General features: G+C 43.8%; 1 protein-coding gene across 4 annotated transcripts in view; it reads left to right on the top strand.

Annotated features, from left to right (window-relative positions):
• LOC142388710 (NACHT, LRR and PYD domains-containing protein 12-like) overlaps positions 1-19704 on the top strand; it is a 245195-nt gene that overhangs the window by 156487 nt on the left and 69004 nt on the right. For 2 of the 4 annotated variants that reach the window (XM_075474257.1, XM_075474263.1), the window contains exons 7-10: positions 4553-4672; positions 5573-5692; positions 8349-8581; positions 17400-19182. The exons of 1 other annotated variant lie outside the window; for it this stretch is intronic. In XM_075474257.1, coding sequence (XP_075330372.1) covers positions 4553-4672; positions 5573-5692; positions 8349-8581; positions 17400-19182 — 2256 coding nt within the window. The remainder of the gene's footprint in view (positions 1-4552; positions 4673-5572; positions 5693-8348; positions 8582-17399; positions 19183-19704) is intronic. One more of the 4 variants, XM_075474271.1, reaches the window with a different exon arrangement.

Genomic DNA, 19704 nt, shown 5'->3' with positions numbered 1-19704 from the left:
GACCAGTTCACAGCGACTCTCTCTATTCATCCTCCTCTGATGACTCCTCAGATGAAGAATGGGAACTCCCCCTCCCTCCAGCAGCTCTGATTATAACAGCACGGAGGATGAAACTGATGAGACTGCTGGCCTGGATATTCTGTTGGTGTCAAAAAATGGCACGATATCCTGGTCTGACAACCACGCCAACACCCTCCGATACCTGCCTGCACCCTGTGCTCGCCCTGGACCGACCACCTACGCATGCGCCCGCATAACCGATGTGAAGTCCACCTGGGATCTTTTTCTGACTGATGAGCTGATGGAGCTGATCATTCAATTCACCAACCTGGAAGGCAGACGCACCACAGAGGCCTGGAGGGACACCGACAAAGGAGAGCTGCAGGCCTTCCTCGGGCCGCTCATCCTCGCCGGGTGCATCACTCACGAGGTGAGAGCACCCTCAGTCTGTGGGATGCACTGGATGGGCCATGTTCAGGCAAACCATGGCACACACAAGATTTGAATCCCTTGTTTGATGACCAGCTGACACGACCCCATCGACAGCGAGAGGGCAAACTGGCTCCGATTGCAGCTCTCTGGGAGAAGTGGGAGAGCCGACTCGCCCGCCTCTTCACCCCGGGCAAAGAAGTCTGCATCGATGAGCAGCTGAAGGCCTTTCAGGGTCGCTGCGCGTTTCGGCAGTATATCCCCAGCAAACCCCCAAAATATGGCATCAAAGTGTGGGTTGCCTGTGACGTGCGCAGCTCATAGCCTTCCAAAGACATCTAAGATATGAATGATATGAATGTTTCAGTACGGTCGTACATCGGCCGTTTTACCGATGAAGGGTTTGGGAGTGGCGAGCTTTAGACGCTGTGTTAAAATGTATCGGCCTACGTCGTGGGCTAAAAAGCTAAATAATAATATATAAATAATAAGCTAAATTGCTATCTTCAAGTATTGGAATGAAGATCTGCTCAAATGAAAACTCGCCATGGTTGTGACCATTAGAAGGAATAAGCCTGAGTTTCCCCCAGTCCATCTGCAAGTGAGCAACAGACCTGTGCGCTCCTCAACATTGGCCTTCACTGCAACACAAACTTTCTGTAATCTGCATATCGCATGTCATATGTGCCGAAGAGGTGGAAAATGTTCTCCTCCTCAGCACAGCGCACAGGGACCCAGTGGTCAGCGAGGATGAGCACCGAAAACCCCAACTAATCCTGGACTGCGCGTGCGTGTGCCATAGACTAATGCTGTATTCATTATAATGGATGTCTATGGGAGCCGTTTCTGTAATCTGCCATTGCAGAAAAACTAAAAAGCTGATAAAACTGATGTTTTAGCTCATCAATGACATATGCCAGACCTAATAATCCCCCATAGAATATTTCACTTTGCATTGCATATATTGAAAATACAGCAGTTTTTGTGTCTGTTTTTTGACGAAAATTGGTGTTTACCTCATATACACTGGTATTTAAAGGGTTAATTTTTTGAAAATAATTGAAAACTTGATGGTTATGATCAGAACTGAAGTGGAAGAAAAGATTTCTGAAAAAAAAAGTGGAAAAAAATATTAACATATGGTATTTTGGGGATCATTTTAGAAGGGGACAAAAATGGCCCTTTTCAGAAATTAAGGAGTTTTTTTTTAAATCAGGCATAACAAAAAAATTAAAAATCCCTAAAAATCAATGTTGTTGCTAATCATTGACATATCCCAGACCCTAATTATCCCTACTCAATAATTCCACTTTGCATTCCATATTTTGAAAATACTGGCACCTAAAGGCTTCAAAATTGGGCTAAAAAGTTCAAATTGGCATTTAAAGGGTTAATTTTTTTGAAAATAATTGAAAACTTGGTGGTTATGATCAGAACTGAAGTGGAATAAAAGATTTATGAAAAAAAAAGTGGAAAAAAATATTAATATATGATGTTTTTAGGTCGTTTTAAAAGGGGACAAAAATGTCCCTTTTCAGAAATTAAGGAGTTTTTTTTTAAATCAGGCATAACAAAAAAATTAAAAATCCCTAAAAATCAATGTTGTTGCTGATCATTGACTTATCCCAGACCATAATTATCCCCCCTCAACAATTCCACTTTGCATTCTATATATTGAAAATATAGCAGTTTTTGTGAGTTTTTTTTACAGAAATTGGCGTTTACGTCATTTAAACCAGTATTTAAAGGGTTAAATTTTTGAAAATAATTGAAAACTTGGTAGTTATGATCAGAACTGAAGTGGAATAAAAGATTTATAAAAAAAAAGCGGAAAAAAATGTTAACATTTGATGTTTTTAGGTCGTTTTAAAAGGGGACAAAAATGTCCCTTTTCAGAAATTAAGTTTTAAATCAGGTATGAGGGTTAAAAGCATTGAATTTATGAATTTGGAAATAATACCTTAAAAAGACTTGAAAAAGTCTTGAATTTTGGCTCTTATTTTGGGAATTTTGGGTCTTAAAATTTCTGCAGTAACTTCTCCGTATCGCATTCTCCTCAAACGTTTCATTTGTCAACTAGGCTACTATTATTTTGAAAAGCCTAAATAACGTAGCCTAAATGAAGAGTGGCGGAACCAATCATTGAGAACGCAACGCTGCCGCTACCGCTCCGCCCCGGGTCCGATCACATTGCTACAGCACTGACACAGACCACAGCAACAAGCCAAGCAGAAGCGTGAAAAATCAAGGCAAATCTCAGCAGAAAACAAGAAAGTTTAACTTACGCCGTTATGTTGTTTTTTAACATTTGTTTGCGTTTCCTTGCTTCCCATTTCTTGCTGGGATTATGGGGAAATGTAAATGTAATGAAGCGTGGCGCGAGAAATAATCATTTTGTCACTGGTTAAAACCAGTGGACAATAATGTATACAAGGCTTTTTGCACAGTGTGCAAAAAGAGGATTCAGCTTGGTACCATGGGCTTGAAGGCTTTAGAGTCTCACGCCAAGTCCTCCAAGCAAATGAATAATATCGAAGCGAAGAATCAAACTCCTTCCATCGCCGGGGTGTTTCAACCGGCCAACGCTAGCCAGTTAGCTATTAATGTATCTGAGCTAGCAGATAACGTTAACCAGCCAACTGCTACTACAGCCCCTCAAGTTACGACCGTCACCGCAACTAGAGTAGATCTGCGAACAGCTTTTGGGTCCACACCAACCATGAAAGCAGAGGTGTTGTGGACTCCTAACACAATCGCCAAACACCATTCATATAATGGAAACGAGGGTATTTCAGAGTTGTTTAAATGCACGTTCCCTGATTCCGACATCGCTGCCACAATTACTTGTGGTCCCGACAAAACGGCGTATATAGCCAAGTTTGGTTTAGCTGTGTATATTAAAGAGGAACTGGTGTCCAAGGTAAACAAATCACCGTCCGTTCTTATGTTCGATGAGAGCCTCAACGAAACGACAATTTTTTTAGTTGATTTTCATTATTTATAGTTCTCTCTACTCCCCATATTCCCATCATGGAATAAGTAGCTAGCTATCATAACCAATGTTAAAAAACAACTTAACTGTGTCAGTTAAACTTTTTTGTGGTCTGCTGAAATTTTCTTTGATTTTTCACACCTCTGTTTGGCTTGTTGCCTGTGGTCTGTGTCTGTGCTGTGGTGTTGTAGCGTTTACTACTACTATGCTTTACACAGTCCACACTTTCATTTGTTTGAGAAATAAATTACCAAATTAAAAAAAAAAAAAAAAAGTTTTTCTTTGCCGGTAGGTCTGTGAAATGGGTATTATTTTTTTTATAAATGGTCTTAAAAAGGTCTTAAAAAGACTTAAATTTGACTTGAAGAAACCTGTAGGAACCCTGTTTAGATGACGAGGTTCTAATTTAACAATTGTATAAGCCTCAATGGTGAAAAATAATTTTTAATAATTTTCGGAAAAATAGTTTTTGAACACATTATTTTATCCCAAACAGAAACACCATTTCCTCTTTCTGTATACCTTGACCATACCCCACCCCATGTCATCACCAGAAAAAAATATTTGAATAATATTCTCAAAAAGCATTTCTTACCCCGAATAAAACTGCCCAGTTTCTCTTTATATATACCTTCCCCTTCCACTTACCCTAAACCTAAGGTCACAGGACCAGAGCCCTAATCTTAAATCTGCCACTTCTTGAAAAGTAAAAATAAATTTGAATAACTTTATACGGCCCCCATCGAACCTCTTTCAACCTCTCTTGGATAAAAGCCAAAATGCATAAACATTAATATAAACCCACTGCCATGACTAAACCCCAACATCAGACCAGCCCACTGGGAATTATCCCGGTCCTCCCAATTAGCCACTCCGAGCCTGATGTATACTGTGTGTGTGTGCATATATGTATATATATATATATATATATATATATATATATATTTATATATTCTGTATCTATACATGATAGACAGATGCTTTGACCAACTATGTCACAGATGTGATAGATCGAACTGATGAAAGAACGAGGTAAAGGAACTAGATTTACTTCAGGAAGTGATTTATTTTCCTCATATATATAATTTTAGGTGTATGTGTATATGAATAACAGCATGTTTGTGTTTGCAGAGGTCAGCACCACAGACGGAGAGCAGAGTCTCCAACATCCAACTGCCTGTCTGTGAAGAGCAACTGGTCCATAGTAGAACCTCCTAACCTCAGTGATGAAGCTGGACCCTCAGGCACAAAGTAAGACAACTGAAACAGATTTCTGGATCTTTCATAATCTCTTTGTTACAAAACAGAGAAAAACAGAATGAATGAATGAATATATAAATAGATAAAGGACGAAATACATTGCTCGCCGAAAAGAAAAAGTCCCACTCTAATATTTCGTTGGACTGCCTTTAGCTCTGATTACAGCAGCATTCGCTGTGGCATTGTTTCAATAAGCTTCTGCAATGTCACAACATTTATTTCAGTCCAGAGTTGCATTATTTCTGCTCTCAGATCTTGTAGTGATGATGGGAGATTCGGACCGCTGAGCAAAGTCTTCTCCAGCAGATCCCAAAGCTTCTCACTGGGGTTAAAGTCTGGACTCTGTGGGGGCCAACCCATGTGTGAAAATGATGGCTCATGCTCCCTGAACCACTCTTTCACAATGTGAGCCCTATGAATCCTGGCATTGTCATCTTGGGATATACCTGAGCCATCAGGGAAGTAAAAATCCACTGATGGAATAAGCTGCTCATTCAGGTAGTCAGCTGACCTCATTCTTTGGGCTCATAACGTTGCTGAACCTCGACCTGACCAACTGCAGCAGTCCCAGATCATAGCACTGCCCCCACAGGCCTGTACGGTAGGCAGCAGGCATGATGGGGGGATCACTTCATCCGCCTCCCTTCTTACCCTGATGCTCCCATCACTCTGGAACAGGCTAAATCTGGACTCATCAGACCACATGACCTTCTTCCATTGCTCCAGAGTCCAATCTTTATGCTCCCGCCAAACTGAAGTCTTTTTCCAGATTAGCCTCACTGATAAGTGTTTTTCTTAAGGCTACTCAGCTGTTTAATCCCAGTCCCTTGAGTTCACATATATCATTTTATGTGTATTTGCATATGAATAACACCATGTTTGTGTTTGCAGAGGTCAGCACCACAGAAGGAGAACAGAGTCTCCAACATCCGACTGTCTGTCTATGAAGAGTGACTGGTCCAAAGATCGTCCTCCAGACCTCAGTGATGAAGCTGGACCCTCAGGCACAAAGTAAGACAACTGAAACAGAGATTTCAGGACTTTTCATGATGTCTTTCTTACAAAAAAGAGAAAAAATTAATAAATAAATGAAGAGATAAATGGATAAAGGACAAATTAATTCAGTGATTTCAGAATAAATATATGAATGAAGGATTAAATGAATCAAACAAATCAAAGATGAAATGTCAGAATAAATAAAGAGGGGTCTTAACACAAAGTTAAATTACTACAGTTGGAAAGGAAAGCAGAAAATATCAATATATGAATGAATGTATATGAATAACATAGGGGTGGAACGGTACAAAAAACTCACGCTTCGGTACGTACCTCGGTACGGACCCTACGGTTCGGTACATTTTCGGTACAGTGCCGAAGGAGGCGTGTAGCGAGGTTCGAGCACATGTAATAGATATCTGAATCCTGCCTCTTCTACAGTGGAATATGGGCGCATAGCAGATGCGATGTAAATTCCAATTGCTTCGGGGTTTTTTTTGCTCTGCATGTATTCGTATCCAGGGGTTGTTGTAATACATTTGGGAGACGTAATTGGTTGTGTGTTTTCATGGTTCTATAGGAACGCATCTGACGGAGGTGTGTGGTGGTCGGTAGCTACGCCCCATGTCATGCTATCACGGCTGAAATGTTTCATCATACCACACAGACAGAACCGGCGCGTGTTTAATAAGTTAAACTTACACGTTGTCTCCTTTGCCTGCAGCGCTCTGCTCTCCTTTCTTCCTTCATGAAATGAAAAAGTATCTCCTGACTCTCTCTGTGAGCTCTTCCAGCCTCGATATTAGACGCCTGATGTGATCGTCCATGATTAATATCACCATCATGCAGACCATGAACACGGTGGCCTCTCTGCTCTCCATATTAGCTTCTTTGAGGTGTTTTTTCTTCTCTCGGGTTTTGTTTTGTTGTTTAATGTGGCGCTAAACGGCTAACGTTACACGTCACTGACGCAGACGGCTGCGCGCGGCACATCAGGTCACGACTCATGTGCGAATGCAGACTGAAACAGCTCCGCTGGGGAAGGACAGTTATCAGAACGGAATTCGAGTAGGACAGTTCTTATAACTGCGTTCTTATAACTACTCTGTCCGAAAGCGTATATCTCTACGGACCAATCAGAGCTTGCATGTGGCAGTGTTTAAATGGGTCCTGAAGGAAACTCTTGCAAAATAACAGTTCCGCGTTCAGATCAATATTAAACTTCCGTACCGTGTGTATTCTGCGTGGCAATGCGCGTACCGAACCGTGACCCCTGTACCGTTTTGGTTTGTGTTGGAAATCTAAACTCTACTTCCAGTTCAGGAGCAACATGGCCTCTGAACAGGACCACATGTCTGTCAGTGATGGTCTATTTTCTGCCTCTGATAGCTCAGGGGGTCACAGTGGATGGATGTGGGATGAAATGTGCTCATCTCAGAGTGTGGCTGCAGCCAGTGTTGTTAGAATCTATTTGATCAACACACACTATCAGCCTAGGTGCCTCATGTACAAAGAACAAAAAGACTTGCGTGGATTTCCTACTGAAACATGGCGTACGCTCAAACCAAAGTGCTCCGACATGTGGAATTGAGCGCACATGTCGGAGCACCCGACTCCTCCCTGGAATAATAATAATAATCCCTGGAATGCCCCGGTTGCTATAGGAACCCCAGTGTGCACATCACCTGTGGAATGCCCCGGTTGCTATAGGAACCCCAGTGTGCACATCACCTGTGGAATGCTCCGGTTGCTATAGGAACCCCAGTGTGCACATCACCTGTGGAATGCTCCGGTTGCTATAGGAACCCCAGTGTGCACATCACCTGTGAGCACAGGCAGCGCACGGCTCCTCGCTGTGTTGCGCTCCAACGCCGGCCGCAGCTCTGCGCACAGTTCAGGAGGATTTCCCGCAAAACGGCTAATGAGTCAGTCGCCATCATATGACAGCTAATCCTCTCTGTCTCTGAACACACGCTCTCTTCGAATTTCCCCATTTGCCTTTCTAATACCGCTAAAGCAGCCATTGTTTTTAATGGTATGCATTGCCCCACTTTGTGCTTCTTTTATATCCGCTCGTGTAATTGCAGACACATGGGTGTGTTAATTGTTTATCAGTATTAATTGTTCATGCATCTCAAATGTGCGCATCACTGTCTGAGGACTAATTGTTTTCACATTTATTTATTATAACAGTTTCCCAACATCACCTTAGGTGTCGCCAAAGAATCAGCAGCTGTAAAAAAGTGCGTACGCCAGCCCTGAAGTTGGCGTGAGGCACCGCACATTTCCAAGGTCATTTCGCTCTTGATAGATCTGATCATTCACGTGAAAAGGTGCGTACGCCACTATTTTGTGCGTACGCACCTTTTGTACATGAGGCCCCAGGTCTTTATCAATACACTTATTGGTTATCTGTAAGTACTAAAGAGTTTCTCATTTCTTAATTCTAAAAGAGCAATTGTAGAACAGGATTAGGACTGATATGAAATGTTTTCTGTAGAGCAGCAGCAGTAATATTCACACAGTGAAGTCAGCTCATAAACTGAGGATTGAACCAAATGTGAAATGTTGCTGCAGGAAGGGTTGAGTTTGTATTCACATCAAACAGCAGAGTTGATGCCAAATGGAGTTATTTTAAAAGGATTTTAGTGATGAAGACATGTGTTGACAGAAGGAGGAAGAGGAGTGGTGTTTGTGAGGAGCAGCAGCCTTCCTGCTGTGCTCGGTGTCAGGACGTCCTGAAGGATCCGGTCTCTGCCAGCTGTGGACACTGGTTCTGCAGACAGTGCATCACCTCATACTGGGACCAGTCTGCTCCCTCAGGAGGCTCATACTGGGACCAGTCTGCTCCCTCAGGAGGCTCCTCCTGTCCCCAGTGTGGAGAAAGATCCAGAGCTGCACCAGGTCAGATATTTCTGTTAACCCGTTTAGACGCACACATCACATCAACATGTTCAAGATGCACAAACAATAATATTTGACCAAAAATATGAATCGCCATGACGATAAAGTCAGTGGTTTAAAAAGAGGAGGTTTAACTGCTGAAATGTGTCTGTTTTTATTTCAGTTGATGTTTTAGTTTCTTCAGACGCTGAGAATAAAAGTGTTAGTGGACAGTTGTTAGTTTTCAGCCCCCCTCAGGTTTCAGAAGGACTTCACACACAGCTTTGGGTCTGAATGGTTAACCTGCTGATTTAATGCAGACACATTGTGGTGTCAAACAGAACAACACAACATTTGTTAGGACCTGACTCACATGGACGCAACAACAGAGACACACCATCAGTTCAAGCTAAAGAATCATTTTAGTAACTCACATCAGACTGAATTAATACGCCAAATCAAAGCTTTGTATTCTGGGCTGTGGACATCAGTTAAATCAGAGCTGGATCATATTTCTGAGTGGAAGACATGAATGTAAATGCTGTAATGAGCAAATACATCAGAAAATGAAACTAATCCAACACAATAACCAAGATAGCAGCACCTGTGGAGAAGAGCAGAGTAATCAGACTGAAATCAGGACTAAAGGAGCCAAAATAAGGCTACGGCTACACGAAAATGTTTTTCACTGTAAACGATACTTTTGGAGAACGGGTTCCAGAGTGGGAAGATCTGAGAACGGCGTTGTTTCGTTTCCATTGTTACAGCCAAAACGGATTTCTTTACATCTGCGGCAGAGCCACATGGCCAACGCCAGTGTCGTATACACATACGTCAGTGACCAGAACAAAAAGCGGCTTCCATTCAAAATCCGGAAGAAGAAGACAACACAACAAGGACAGACAGCTATCATCATGGACCCCACAACACTGATAGCAGCACTGCTGCAGACACTGCTAACTACAGCGGCGTTGTTGAAGGAACAACGTGAGCTTCGCGCTGGTAGAAGTAGGGGCGTACACACATGCGCATTGCTTCTTCTATTGTTCTGGTGTAACCGGTGGGGGTGGCTTACAGCACACATAGAGGTGTTTCGTGTGTACTGCATCGTTTTCATCGTTTTCATCTGGACCTGAGTCTTTACAGCAGCTTCCCCGTGTGGTCGCAATAATTTTCATACCCGTTTTCAAAAAAACCCTTGTTTCGTTTTTGTGTAGCTGTAGCTTAAGATGGAAGGAGCCACAGGTGTCCTAAATCACACGAATCAGCTCCCAGCAGAACAAACAGTCACTCGTTAATACCCCAACCAACCACAAGAGGACGCACGGGGTCATCACAAAGGTCATCAGGAACAATAGTAGTGGATTTACTTTGACTGTTCTTGTTAAACTGTTTAAAATTAAAAATAAACAGTTTAATTGCATTGTAATTTGGTTGTGTGATATGTGATAAATATATATTAAATGCATAGAGTATTGGTTGAATTTATTTGGTAACATTTATCAAAAGAATAATGGCAATGATTACCTAATTTTACTAAGTAATGTAACGTAATGCAACCAAGAAAATTAAAATGTCAAGCATAAGAAAAGAATTCAAATCTACCCTAAAATTTTGAGTAAAATGATGTTCCTGCCTATGCAAAACAAGTAGACTTTACTTAATTTGTTTAGATAAATATAACTTAAAACTTGGATGTAATTAATTAAATGTTACTTAATATCTTCACAACTGTTATGTTTTATGGTAAGTAAAATTTACTTGATACTGGCAAGTGAGTGTTACTTGATATTTCAGCATTACATTTTACTGAAATCATTTGAGTGCAAATACTTACAAAGGGTTTTTTAATTAAATCTCATGAGTTATTTTTTTCAGTTCAGGATTCTGATTGGCTAATGAATACAGGGACAGCAGGTGCCATCATGAAACCATCAAATATGAAAAGTACATGTATTCATTTGGGTTTGGGATTTCCCTTCTGCAGAGTGAACAGAGGACATGTGTTCCAGAAGAAACCTCAGATCCATTTCACTGGGAGTTCAGCTTTAAATGATGTGGATTGAATTGCCCAATCTTTTTTTGGGACAGCCATAAGTTTAACTTTGGCATGACTGACATGAAAAGAACAGACAAACTGCATCCGATATACACCATTGGGACAAAATAAGGGAAAATAACCAAACAATATTACATCATGCAGACATTATCTACTTGCCTGAATGATGAGAATAATGTTCTGTTCGGATTTGCTTCCTGTTGACAGAAATATATTTAATGAACATTTTGTTTTGCATCCATTTTCTATACCCGCTGAATCCGTCGGTTGGGTCGCGGGGCGGCTGGAGCCTATCCCAGCAGTCATCGGGTGAGAGGCGGGGTACATCCTGGAAAGGCTGCCAGTCTATCACAGGGCCACACAGAGACAAACAACCACACACGCTCACACTCACTCCTAAGGACAAGTTTAGAGACTCAACTCAATTTAATTTATAAAGCCTTTTAACACAGCCGTGGCTGAAACAAAGTGCTGTACAACACGAAATACAAGGAATAAAACATAACAATGCAAAAACAACACCAATTAACCTAACATGCATGTTTTTGGGCAGTGGGAGGAAGCCAGAGTACCCGGAGAGAACCCACGCATACACGGGGAGAACATGCAAACTCCACACAGAAAGGCCCCAGCCGGGAGTTGAACCTGAAACCCTCTCGCTGTGAGGCGACGGTGCTAACCACCACACCACCGTGCAGAATATTTTATTTTGTCTAGCTAAATAAAACAATTTACACATGACATTCAAGGTAAACACAAGAAACTTGTGCTAAAGGAAAATAAAATAAAAAATGGACCAGACTCAGTGAATAATTCCCTATAATCTAGATCAGTGAGCAGTGCTGACCAACAGGTCATTGGGGTCATGAGGTGGGAACCTCCTTTCATCAGTGTTTCTTCTAGTTGGGCCCACGACACCTCCAGGAGGCTAGAGAGTGACCACTGGCGTCCCAGAGTCACCCCCCTAAAGCCAGCCAACACTGCTCCTCACACCACAACAACCATCTTTTTTTTTTTTTTTTTTTTTTACAGCCACAAGCTACCCCAGCCTCTCACCAACTGCACACCAGTCACAGCGGGGTGGGAATACAAACCCTGGTTCAGGTAGGGGGTAATGAAAATATAGAGGGTGCCAGAGGTGGAGGCAGGACAAGACACACGAGAATTTCAGCAGACAAACTCACCTAAACAGTCCTACAGTCACTAACAATGCCAGCAGAAACAAAGCCATACAGGCCAACTCACCTAAAATGGCCGCCTGTTTTCAAAAGGATCACTTGGGCCACACCCTCCACTTAAATATCCTGAACTTCTTCTTTGCTTTTTCAAAAGTCTGTTTACCCTACGTGCTCCCCCTGCTGGGCCCCAGCTGCTATTGCTTCTTCTAATCCAAATCCACTGACTGGATTTTACTGCCTCATCTGACACTTCCTTCACTCTTTCCCTCACACTCTGTCCACTTACACCCAGCTCTCTCAACAATGAGACAACAGACTTTGCAAAAAATCCTCTACATCCTACTTCCACTGGACAGATTCTAACTTTCCATCCTCGCTGCTCTGCTTCTGCCCCCAACTCCACATATCTAAGCTTTTTCCTTTCATATGCTTCTGCTACTAATTCCTCCCAAGGAACAGTCAGCTCTTTGAAATATACTCTCATTCTACTGCTAGACCACAAGACTACATCAGGCCTTAGATTTGTAGAGGCTATCTCCTGGGGAACAACAAGCTTATTTCCTTAATCTACCTGCATCTCCCAATCACAAGCATCTTCCAAGCTGCCGTGCCTCCTTATCATCTTTTTAACTTTCTTAACAGATATATTTTCTAGTAGAACTTGTAATGAACAATCGATTCATTCAATGTAGAGGGGAAGATTTTCTTTAGTTTAGTTGCACAGAGATTAGCTAGTTATTTAGAAAGGAATAGCTTAATAGATACTACTGTGCAGAAGGCAGGAATACCAGGTTTCGCAGGGTGTTTAGAGCACGCTAGCATGATTTGGCATCAGATTCAGACAGCCAAGATTGAGAAAAAAGACTTGCATGTTATATTTCTTGATCTAGCAAATGCATTTGGTTCAGTGCCACATAGCCTTATTTGGAAAGCATTGGAAAGCGGGGGACATTTGAGGGAAGATGGCTGTGAGGAGTTCAGGACATGTCGGAGCTTCCTGTTTGTGTTGGTGCAGCAGCACCACCTGCTGTCCAAACCAATCAACTGCATCAGTGCTGAAGCCACATCTCAGAGCTCCTTCAGGCTCGCTGCTGTGTGAGGCTTCTTGCTGCTGTCTGACACTGAGCTCACTGATGGACAAAATGTCCACGTTCATGTGTTCCCTGTCACACTCCTGATTATTCTACAGAAGATTTCACAACAGGCTGGCAGAGGCTAGAAATAGGCATTATGGTAGGGTGTACAATTTCTCCATTAGCATTTACAATGGCGATGGAGATAATTATTAGAGTTTCCAAGTGGGTTGTAGGTGGAGAGAGACGTCAGGATGGCATACGCCTTACACCAATTAGAGCACACATGGATGATATGACGTTAGTGACTACATCAGTGCCATGTATGAAGAGAATACTTTGGAGACTTAATAAAAATCTAAAGTGGGCTGGGATGAAAATCAAACCTACTAAGTCTAGAAGTATCTCAATAAGTAGAGGGAAATTAAGTGATAGAAAGTTTGTAATAGATGAAGAAAGCATTCCAATAATTAGGGAAAAGGTAGTAAAGAGTTTAGGCAGGTGGTACCAGGCAGACATGAATGATGGAGAGCGGGCAGTGCAGTTTGGGAAAGATGTTGCTGAGGGACTGGATAGAATAGATAAATCAGGGCTTCCAGGAAAGTTGAAGCTGTGGTGTCTGCAGTTTGGATTGTTTCCTCGGTTGATGTGGCCACTGTCTGTGTATGAGATTCCATTATCTGTTGTAGAAAAAATGGAAAGATTAGTTAGTTTTTACATTAGGAAGTGGCTAGGTGTTCCTAGATGCTTAAGTACTGTGGCACTGTATGGGAAAGGCATACTCCAGCTCCCAGTATCTAGTCTAGTAGAGAAGTTTAAATGTACTAAAGTTAGGACAGAGCTTCTGTTAGCTGGGAGTAAAGATGTGGTAGTTAGTAAGGTGGTTCCAAACCCAACCAAGGGGAGGAAGTGGAAACCAAGAATGGCAGCTCAGGAGGCAGAAGCAACTCTTAGACATACAGAGATTGTGGGTAATGTTCAAATAGGCTGGGGAGGCTTGGGGCTTGGCCCAGGCAAACCGGTGTGGAGTAGAGCAGGTCCCAAGGAGAAGAGAAAGCTAGTTGTTGAGCAGGTTCGTAGACAGGAGGAAATGTTAAGGGGTGCAAAGGCAGTGGCTCAGGCTAAGCAGGGATGGTGGTTGAATTGGGAAGGTGTAGAGAAGAAAAAGCTTAGTTGGAAAGAACTGTGGAGTATGGACGAAAGGAGTATTAGATTTATGATAGGGGCAACATATGATGTATTTCCAACTTCCCAGAACCTAAAACTCTGGGTAAATGGAGACCCGTTACGTTCGTTATGTTCAGGTACTGCAGCTCTAACGGTGCGTTCACACCAGACGTGGTCGGGCGACGCGATTACATACAAAGTCAATGCAAAGACGCGATTAGACGCGGATTCGAGCCGGCGGTGCGATGAGGCGCGGTGCGGTGGCCGCCGCGCGAGTGAAAGTATGCGATTCGCGCGAGTTCAAAAAATCCAACTTTGGCGAAATATTCGCACCAGACAGCCTATCAGCGTTGAGATTCTGGACGACAGTGACGTGGAGACAGATGGACAGGCGCTGTTTGTGACATGCAGATGGGACTGCAGATGGAAATTAGCTTCTAAGCTACAATCTGGTGCAGGTCATCTCTTTACTTTGTAATTAATGTACTTTGCACATGGTCCCTGACTAAATAAAATAAAAAAATTAAATCACCGCCTTCTCCAGGAGTTCAGTCTGGATGACGGCCGCCTCCAGCGGCACCGCAGGCCCACCAGGACCCAGCCCGACGACCCGCTCGGGAGGATCGGTGCCCTGATCTCTCGGCAAGACACCAACCAGGCGCCCCGCAGCTGGGCCGCGGCTCCGTTTCATCTGCGGGGCGCTTGTGGCATGATGTCCTGCCGAGAGATCGCGGCGCCGGTCCTCCCGAGCGGGTCGTCGGGCTGGGTCCTGGTGGGCCTGGGGTGCCGCTGGAGTCGGCCGTCATCCAGACGCAACTCCTGGAGAAGGCGGTGAAATTATCCGAGCTGAATGCACCACCGGATGATGTCACTGACGGCGTGTGCATTTCAGACGAATCTCGGACTGCCACAGCAGGTACAAGGACGCGATGGTACTTATATCAGCCATGGATAGCCCCTTGAGCTATTCACTCGTTTTTTACTCGCGCGAAAGAGGCGTTTGAGGCGATGGAATTTAATTTACACCTGCGGCAACGATCGCACGATGAAGGCGGTGGAAATATTCGCATTTGCGTTTGGTGTGAACGCACCGTAAGGCATATTTTGTCAGGTTGTAAGGTTAGTCTGTCACAAGGCCGGTATACATGGCGACATGACCAAGTATTAAGAAGCTTAGCTGCAGGTATTGAAGATAAACGAAGGCAGGTAAACTTAGGAGGGTCTAAGGTGAAGAGAGTTGCAATTCAGTTTGTTCAAGAGGGGGAGAAAGTTAATGAGACGATAAGGAGGCACGGCAGCTTGGAGGATGCTTGTGATTGGGAGATGCAGGTAGATTTAGGAAATAAGCTTGTTGTTCCCCAGGAGATAGCCTCTACAAATCTAAGGCCTGATATAGTCTTGTGGTCTAGGAGTAGAATTAGAGTCTATTTCATAGAGCTGACTGTTCCTTGGGAGGAATTTGTAGCAGAAGCATATGAAAGGAAAAAGCTTAGATATGTGGAGTTGGGGGCAGAAGCAGAGCAGCGAGGATGGAAAGTTAGAATCAGTCCAGTGGAAGTAGGATGTAGAGGATTTGTTGCAAAGTCTGTTGTCTCATTGTTGAGGGAGCTGGGTGTAAGTGGACAGAGTGTGAGGAAAATAGTGAAAGAATTGTCAGATGAAGCAGTAAAGTCAAAAAGCAAAATAGCAGCTGGGGGCCCAGCAGGGGCAGCACTTAGGGTAAACAGACTCTTGGAAGAAGCAAAGAAGAAATTCAGGATATTTAAGTGGAGGGTTTGGCCCATGTGATCCTTTTGAAATCAGGCGGCCATTTTGGGTGAGTTGGCTTTGAGTGAGTTGTAAGGCTTTGTTTCTGCTGGCATTTTTGCTGATTATAGGACTGTTTAGGTGAGTTTGTCTGCTGAATCTGCTAGTGTGTCTTGTCCTTCCTCCACCTCTGGCACCCTTTATACTTTAATTACCCCCTACCTGAACCAGGGTTTGCATCCCCACCCCGCTGTGACTGGTGTGGAGTTGGTGAGAGGCTGAGGAAGCTTGTGGCTGTAAAAGATGGTTGTTGTGGTGTGAGGAGCAGTAATTGCTAGCAGGGGTGACTCTGGGACGCCAGTGGTCATTTTCTAGCCTCCTGGAGGTGTCGTGGGCCCAACTAGACGAAAAACTGCAAAAACATGAATCCTGAGTAAAATAACCCCCCCCACACACACACACACACTTACAGGCCAACACTGACCAATGTGGCGTTATGCTAACTTTAAATTAGTTATATTCAATTCAAGATACTTTATGAATCCCCGAGGGGGAAATTACAAGCAGTTCCAGTACACCCATCCAGACAGACAACATAAAAACAAAACAAGGGAGATGGGTGACCGTGGCCATACAGCTCAGTGATGAGCGCTGCCAGATTGAAGAAAGGTACCACGTTAGGTGAGAGGAGAAAAAAAATCATATTTCACACTTTACCCTTACCAGGATAGTTTGAAATTGCAAAAAAACCTCAGCACAAAAAAAGCTAAACATAAACACAACATCAAGCATTGGGACCGGTGAAGAGGTGTGAGAATTGCGTATTTTAATCAGTGAGCGTGTGTGTGTGAGTGTGTGTGAGTGTTTGCAAGTAGATCTGTAAAACACTCTCAGGCCATTGTCCTTGAAAGCGATGGAACAGGAGAAAAAGTTTGCAGCTGGCAGCCAAGGCCAGCACAGGGGAGCCAGATTGAGATAACAAAAATTGTTTTGGTCAGGCAGACTCTTAATTTTTCCACCTGCCTTGAAATCTTAATTAATTAACCTATGAACAGTGACATATATTGCGTCTAACTACATACAGACTTATATATTATCACAAATTTAAAACGGAACAGTAATAACTTACCTGTGAAATGAATCGTTCGTGCTCCCTCTCGCTCTGTGGTCCTGCACCTAAAGTATGGATGACCGCCAATCCTGTTGTACTGTGCACATGCATCGTGCAGGCATTTCAAAACGATACACTTTCACAGTAAAGTTTATGTAGTATTTCTAGGTTTATGTACATGCAACTATTAAAAATTTTAAATTATATGAGGAAACCTAAGTAAAACTTACTCTTCCCCCGATAATTAATGTATTACGTTAATAAAATGTTTAATTTTACTTAAACTCAAGTTCTTACTGAATCTTAAAAATACAAGGTAGAAATTATGACTCTGATATAGTTTACTTCACCAAAAAGTCCCTTTTTTCAGTGTGTTTGTTCACACAGTTTGGAGGCACTGGGTCTAAATTCAGACACAGAACACAACACAGATAAAGTGGAACAAACCGTGATGAATTGAATCTAATCTGTTTGTGTTTGGTCTCATTTGTTCTTTGGTCAGCAGATGCTGGTCTGCAGGAGGTTTTAGATGAACATAAGATGAGTCTGAGGAGGAGATGTGAACATGTGACTGAAGGAAGTGATGGAGCAGGAGGTGGAACCCTCCTCAACAGGATCTACACTGAGCTCTACATCACAGACGGAAAGAATGAAGAGGTTAATACCCAACATGAGGTGAGGCAGCTGGAGACGGCTTCCAAGATCCGCCATGACACTCCCATCAGGTGCCAGGACATCTTTAAAGCCTTAGCTGAGCAGCAGGGGGCCATCAGAGTGGTTCTGACCAACGGCGTCGCTGGTGTTGGAAAAACCTTCTCAGTGCTGAAGTTCACTCTGGACTGGGCAGAGGGCCTGGAGAACCAGGATGTCAGTGTGGTGATTCTGCTTTCCTTCAGGGAGCTGAACCTGATCAGAGAGGAGCAGCACAGTCTTCTCACGCTGCTCCATGTTTTCCATCCAACATTACAGCAGCTCCCAGCAGAGCAGCTGGCCGGCTGCACACTTCTGTTCATCCTGGACGGCCTGGATGAAAGCAGACTGTCTCTGGAGTTCAGCTGTCAGGTTGTGTCTGAGCTCACCCAGAAGTCATCAGTCAGCGTGCTGCTGACAAACCTCATCAGGGGGAACCTGCTTCCCTCGGCTCGCCTCTGGATAACCACACGGCCCGCAGCGGCCAATCGGATCCCTCCTGCGTGTGTCGCCAGGGTAACAGAAGTACGAGGCTTCACCGATTCCCAGAAGGAGGAGTACTTCAGGAGGAGGTTCAGAGATGAAGAGCGGTCCAGCAGGATCAGCTCCCACATCCGGGCATCCAGGAACCTCCACATCATGTGTGGAATCCCAGTCTTCTGCTGGATCACTGCTACAGTTCTGGAGCACATGTTGACCCCCGAGCAGAGAGCAGAGCTGCCCAAGACCACCACTGACATGTACTCCCACTTCCTGCTGGTTCAGACACAGAGGAAGAAGAACAAGTACCTCCAGGGACCTGAGGCGGGTCCACAGGGGCTGACGGAGGCTGATGGGGACGTTCTCCTGAAGCTGGGGAGGCTGGCGTTTGAACATCTGGAGAAAGGAAACATCATGTTCTACCAAGAAGACCTGGAGCAGTGTGGCCTGGATGTCCCAGAGGCATCGCTGTATTCAGGAGTTTGTACAGAGATCTTCAAAAGAGAGTGTGGGATCTTCCAGAAACCAGTTTACTGCTTTGTTCATCTGAGTGTTCAGGAGTTTCTGGCTGCAGTCTACATGATGCACTGCTACACCAACAGGAAGGTGGAGGTGCTGAAGAGCTTCCTGGGAGAAAAATACCGTTACTTATCTCTGAATCACTTCCTGAAGAGAGTCATAGAGAAATCCTTTCACAGTAAAAATGGCCACCTGGACCTGTTTGTCCGCTTCCTTCATGGCCTCTCTGTGGAGTCCAACCAGAGACTCTTAGCAGGCCTGCTGGGTCAGACACAGAACAGTCCAGAAACCATCCAGAGAGTCCTCAACAACCTGAAGAAGATTAACGCGTCTAAAATTTCTCCTGACAGAAGCATCAACATCTTCCACTGTCTGATGGAGATGAACGACCCCTCAGTTCATCAGGAGATCCAAGACTTCCTGAAGTCAGAGAACAGATCAGAGGAGAAACTCTCTGAGATCCAGTGCTCAGCTCTGGCCTACATGCTGCAGATGTCAGAGGAGGTTCTGGATGAGTTCGACCTGAAGAAGTACACCATAACAACACGTGAGGGACGAAGTAGGCTGATTCCAGCTGTGAGGAACTGCAAAAAGGCTCGGTGAGTTGATGTGTTCATTGACTTCATGAGTCAGAGTAGATTAGTAGTTTAGTTCCCTAAAAGCCGTTTCTGCACATGAACAGCAGAGATGTTCTGGAGAACCTGCAGACAGGTTCATCTGGACCTTTCCCACAGTTGCTGCTCACATGTGCTTCACAGCAGCAGACCTACTGTTGGAGACACGAAGCCAGCATTAACCTGCTGTTTCCACTGTTTCCCATGTAGGCCTGCTTTATGCCCACATGGCCGGTCCCCAACACAACCAGAAGCTAAGAAATCTGGCCAGTTTTTCAGATCGGCACATAAAGAGTGTTTCCATGGCAACCTGACTCACAGGAGAGAATCTTGGACAGATTGGGCCAGTTCCCAGCTCACTGGAAATGATGCAAGAGAAATCTGTGGGAATATGTTGGAACAAGTATTTTGGGGGTTTAAAGTTTTACTGAACTGGATCATTAAGAGCATTTGTCAGAATAAAAGTTTTTGTTGGTAAAATTGTGATGGTTGGATCAGCAGAAGGTT

This window comes from Odontesthes bonariensis, chromosome 2, assembly GCF_027942865.1.
Source record: "Odontesthes bonariensis isolate fOdoBon6 chromosome 2, fOdoBon6.hap1, whole genome shotgun sequence".
Taxonomy (NCBI): Eukaryota; Metazoa; Chordata; class Actinopteri; order Atheriniformes; family Atherinopsidae; genus Odontesthes; species Odontesthes bonariensis.
Note: the sequence above shows the minus strand (reverse complement) of the source record. Positions and strands in the feature narration are given on the sequence as shown.